General features: G+C 46.9%; 1 protein-coding gene across 1 annotated transcript; it reads right to left on the reverse strand.

Moving 5' to 3' along the window:
• Positions 1-224: 224 nt before the first annotated feature.
• On the reverse strand, positions 225-2,039 carry LOC149337564 (uncharacterized). The gene has a single exon (XM_089553464.1). It carries the CDS (start codon positions 2,037-2,039, stop codon positions 546-548), a length of 1,494 nt encoding a protein of 497 aa, XP_089409590.1. The 3' UTR covers positions 225-545.
• Between the last annotated feature and the right edge of the window lie 3,440 nt (positions 2,040-5,479).

Raw genomic sequence — 5,479 nt, forward strand, 5'->3', positions numbered from 1 at the left:
ATTACTTCACGGAAAGCGGTATACAAGAGCGATGCAGTGCGAATTACTGGTTTAAAAGAAGACCATTCTACGCAGGGCATATTAAAATCACCGGCAAGGATAATATGTGTTGCATCTAAGGCTAATAATGTGTTGCTAAGTTCAAAAAATGGCTGTGCGCAGGTTGAACCGGGCGTCCTATAAAAAGAGCCAATTGCGAAAGAGGTACCATCGCCCAGCTGTACCTTGCACCAGACAGCTTCACAGGAATCGTTTTCTAGGTTAACAGACACGCTTTTCAAACTGCTATGAACGAGGATGAACACACCACCACCGCGTACATTGCGATCCTTCCTATACGTGGTATAGGATGGAGGAAATATTTCACCATCGCTTATGTTGCTGTCCAGCCATGACTCGGTTCCAATCACCACATGTGCGTTTGTCATTTGTAAGAGTGAGGAGAATTGGTCAGTTTTGTTTTTTAGACTGCGACAATTAACAACAATACAGACAAGTTCATTTTTAATAGCAGTCTGTGGGCAAGCTAAAAGCCTCGGTGATGGCTATTGGTTTACGCAAGTGATATCGTCTGTTTCAATGTTGTACATATAGGTTTTGTTGTCCAGGTTTAGCTTATTAAACCGCAGTTTCAACTTTCCGCCGCGTGCCTTAGCAAACTGCATGAGCTTTTTTCTTTGTTGCCGTACTTTGGCCGAATAGTCTTCGCTTATCGCCCAGTCAGTATCTTTTAGTTTGGCAGCATTTGAAAGAACACGATTCTTCTCTTTAAAGGACAAGAATTTAACGATCAGGGGTCTGTGCTTGTCAGGCGCATATCTTCCTAGTCTGTGCGCTCTTTCAATAGCAGCGGCGTCAACGGAAAGCTCTAACTTTTCAGCGCAAAAAGAGATAATTTTAGTCTCTGACTGTTCCCACGATTCGGTTTCTTTGTCATGGATGCCGTAGAATATTAAGTTATTTCTTCGTGATTGGTTCTCCAGGTCATCGTGCGATGACTGGAGGGCCGTGCACGCAACAGCAAGTTTCTGGGAACTTTGAGATAATCTTTCTACTTCAGGCTTTAGCGGGAGCACCAGTGACACATTATCTTCAACGCTCTTGACTTTTTCTGCGAGTTTTGTTAGTTTTTCTTCGAGATTCTTTTGCTCAAGCCGAATGGAACGTAGTTCGTCCAATATTTCGGTCTGTTGCTGTTGTATCACTGGTATTGTCATGATAGTATCGAACATCTGCTTTTCCTGCTCAGCAGACAGAGGCCCAGGGTTTTGCTCTACGTCTCCCGCAAGCAAAAGCTTTCTTTTAAACAAACCTATGTATCCTGAACAGCTCGCGGACACATCGTACAGAAGGCGTAAAAACATGCACACAGCAAAGTTGGGATCTGGCGTCGACTTCCTAAATGGTTTGCCATTAACAGAAAGGTAAGAGTAACAAACCTGAAGAAGAACAAGATGTAAGCGTCTGGCTGCCATGTCGGCGCCAGATCCCGGTGTGGCTGGGTACAACAGCTGCTTATGTAGGTCATGCTTGTGCTGAAGATTCCAGGGTTGCCAGTCGATGAAACGTTCGAGCGCCGGTAGCGCTGTGAGGTCCAAAGGCGAAGCGTCACTCAAAAAAGCCAGGTCAGCAGGACAGACTTGCTCGGTAGAAGCGGCTCCATTCATTGGAAGGCACGTCGTCATCGCGGCAGGATCAAAAATCGCCATCATTTGCAGCATCTGAAGAAGAACAAGATGTAAGCGTCTGGCTGCCATGTCGGCGCCAGATCCCGGTGTGGCTGGGTACAACAGCTGCTTATGTAGGTCATGCTTGTGCTGAAGATTCCAGGGTTGCCAGTCGATGAAACGTTCGAGCGCCGGTAGCGCTGTGAGGTCCAAAGGCGAAGCGTCACTCAAAAAAGCCAGGTCAGCAGGACAGACTTGCTCGGTAGAAGCGGCTCCATTCATTGGAAGGCACGTCGTCATCGCGGCAGGATCAAAAATCGCCATCATTTGCAGCATCTGAAGAAGAACAAGATGTAAGCGTCTGGCTGCCATGTCGGCGCCAGATTGCAGGTCAGGTTGTTGTTTTTTTTTTTCAGCGGCGTTTAATGGCGTTTGGCAGCGTCTTGTAGCGACCTCTGTCTCCAACTGGTAACGACAAAAACCCCACGAGGCGCGAGATATGGACTGCATTCGCTCGTGTGTTCGTGCAATGTCCCACCCCACTTGACAACGACGAAGGTAGCCCGAGGCGCGGTGGGCCTGGAAAGACTACAGCGCGAAATCTGAAAAAAAAAAGAAAGCTGGGACAGCTTGCTTTTCAATGAAGCTTATGCGCTTCCCACAGCCTCGTGTAGGCAGTGTTGCGCAATTCGTTTTTGAAGCGAAAAGCTTCACTACACGCACCACAGCCCCGGGCTGGGCAAGATACTTCAAAATAGTATCTTCGATACGATACTCGATACCTTTGAAAATTGTATCTACGATACCGATACAAGATACAGAACCGAAATCAATTTTCGATACAGATACTCGATACTGTATCGTCGACACTTCGATACATCACTAAAATATCAACTATAATACAGGTTATATTACGACTAACGAAGTTTACATAATTGAAATCACTGTCTAATAATGCCGGTAATATAATTGGCGAACTTAGGAAATGTACGCGTGGTTTCTGTAACCTTTAGTGTATTTCTGTTGAGCACTTTTCCTGAAAGGACTTATAAACGAATCCGACCGCATGGATCTGTTGAAGCTCCGCTGTCTGCGCAGTTGGCCTCGTTAAAACTATAATTTGGACTAAAGCCATATACATGTATATGTTGAAGCGATCGCTTCCGTTGAAATCTTAGTTGAAATCAAGAGGAAGAAATGCGCTTGGGCAGGGCATGTAATGCGAAGGCAAGATAACCGCTGGTCCTTAAGGGTAACGGAGTGGATTATAAGAGAAAGCAAACGTAGCAGGCGATGGCAGAAAGTTAGGTGGGCGGATGAGATTAAGAAGTTTGCGGGGATACAGTGGCCGCAACTGAAAGAGGACAGGGTTAATTGGAGAGACATGGGAGAGGCCTTTGCCCTGCAGTGGGTGTAGTCAGGCTGATGATGATGATGATCGCTTCCGTAAGCAGCCTAGTGAAAAGTCATTTAACCCAAAGTTCCTCATATGAACCAATCTGTGAGCACTTGGCGATATGAATAAACCTATGTGAATAAACGTTTTCTGTTTTCAGTTCGATACTGTAGAGTACTTACCCGATGGCATGTGCCTTTGATCAAACTAAATGATGCAAGCTCCGTGCGCTTGGGAACCGAACAATTAGTTTGCCAGTACGGCGATAACAAACTTCTGAAGCTGAAAACTATTCTTGAAAAGCTAGAATGAAAACAAGTAAAATGGCTGAACGGTTTTATTAGGCAAAAAGTATTCGTTACGTTTACTTGAAGGTCTTAAGTATCTCGAACCGTCAGCCATAGCTGCTGCTTATCCGCACGTAACGCGGCGAGGGCTACTGGCGTATACCGCAAACTAGAAACACCTTCGAGCAGTCATACTGAAATGGGACGGCGGACAGTCGGACGCCGCAGAAACGCCGATCCAGAAGTGGTAGCTTGGGAGTTCGCTAAAAAGCAGCGAAGCTGCTGCCGCCCGTCTTGTACTACCACCTGAGCGAGGGCTTTTACAGCTTTTTTTTTATCGAGTATCGTAAAATACACGATACACTAAAAATGTATTTTCGATACCGATACTCCGATACTCTAGTTTTCAGCACGCGATACCTAATACCGATACACAAAATGTATCGAAGATAGTATCGAAGATACATGTATCTTCGATACTGCCCATGACTGCCACAGCCGCGCTTCGCGTGAGCCGTCGGAGCCAAGGTTTGCCACAGCTGCGCATGCGCGAAACCGAGCGACGTCACGCGCGGCGCAGGTGGCCTCAGCCGCCGCCGCGCCGACTCCGCCGCCTGACTATAGTGCCTAGAATATACTAGGCACTATAGCCTGACCTTTCGGCGCAATCGCGCGCTACTGCGCATGTGCGCCGCCTCCTCACCGCCGCTACTACTGCGCGCTCGCCTCCTCGCCACCGTTTGACCTTTCGTTGCAGCCGCGTGTTTACCACAGTTACTACGCATGCGCAAGGAGGGCTATATAACGCGCTTGCCTACACTTTTATCGTGGTGCTCCCAGTGCATTGTGCGCGAACTGCCACAGCCATGACGTCAAACAAAGCATAACTGCAGCTTTTCGCTTGTCTATACAGGCTTAACCACAGCTAAGCCACTGCCAATTTTTTTTTATTTGCTGCAACCCTCGTAGTTTAACGACGAACAAACCTCGAGTGTGAGAGGGCTAGTATTTGTGTGAAATACAAAAAAAAACATGGGCCAACTTTATCCGCGTCAGTGACTGTGGAAGCGAGCCAAAAAGCCCAGAAACACCCAAGCTGAGCAACGCCAGCGCGCGCTCATCAAAACTGGTAGGTAAAATACAAGAATACAAGCGCTGTGTATGTACTCGTTCGCGTAATTTGCATGAGCGCTCGCGCTGGTAATGTTAGGGCAGAAACGCTCGCTCCACTTGCTCGTTTTGGCGTTTCCCTGGAGGACACGCTTGTGCATCGTGGGGTGATTCATATTTTAGTTTCAAGCGCTATAGCGCTTTCCGTAGCTCTAACGTGCTGCTGAAGATTTTCCGCAGAGCCGCACGCTCTCGACCTCTTAGATACTGACACAATGACCGCGCGAAGATTTTAAACATTGTAACAGTGCAGTCAAGCGCTTCTGCTTCAACAGCCGTTTAATATCCCCAGGGCACTTTTGGCCACGAAATGTAGATTACTGAAATGACTATCTGACAAGCACAAATTTGCTGAGACCACGATGATCTTTACATGCCGGTATATGAAGAACATGCTAAAACGCGCTCTGATTGCGGCAGTTTGTGGAAGTATTGTAAGAGCGATGAGAATAAGTATTCTCAGAGTGTGATAGGGGCAGGGTTTTATGCGGAACTACAGCATATGGCAGGTGATTAACCAATGATAGTTTGAAGAATTTCAATACTAATCATGAAGTATGCCATGCTGGCCCAGCCGTTCACATGGCGATTCTGCGCTGCAGTCGCATGCAGGCAACATGCAGACGACAGTCGGTCAGCGTTGTTGTAGTGTAGAGTGGTCCAGGAGTGCGTACTAAGCGACGAAAAATAAAATAATGCAGTAGCCCAGTTTTTCCGATTAAGTAATGTTCCAGTTCCCGCCTGACTTGTAGGCCTATATGGGTGTAGAACCTAGTACCAGTTGACAGCTATTTTATTTCTTTTCGCACTATAGAGTGAAAAAACAAGAACCAAGGGAAAAGCCGTTCAGGCACGGCTTGAGTTGTCCTTGGCCCCACAACAAGCACTGGCAGCAGTGAGAACAGCGCAAAAACAAAGCAAAATACGTCACTATCAAAATGGAACCATACCAAGTGTTA

The sequence above is a fragment of the Amblyomma mixtum genome, chromosome 7 (genome assembly GCF_055824585.1).
Source record: "Amblyomma mixtum isolate Tamu chromosome 7, ASM5582458v1, whole genome shotgun sequence".
NCBI classification, from domain to species: domain Eukaryota; kingdom Metazoa; phylum Arthropoda; class Arachnida; order Ixodida; family Ixodidae; genus Amblyomma; species Amblyomma mixtum.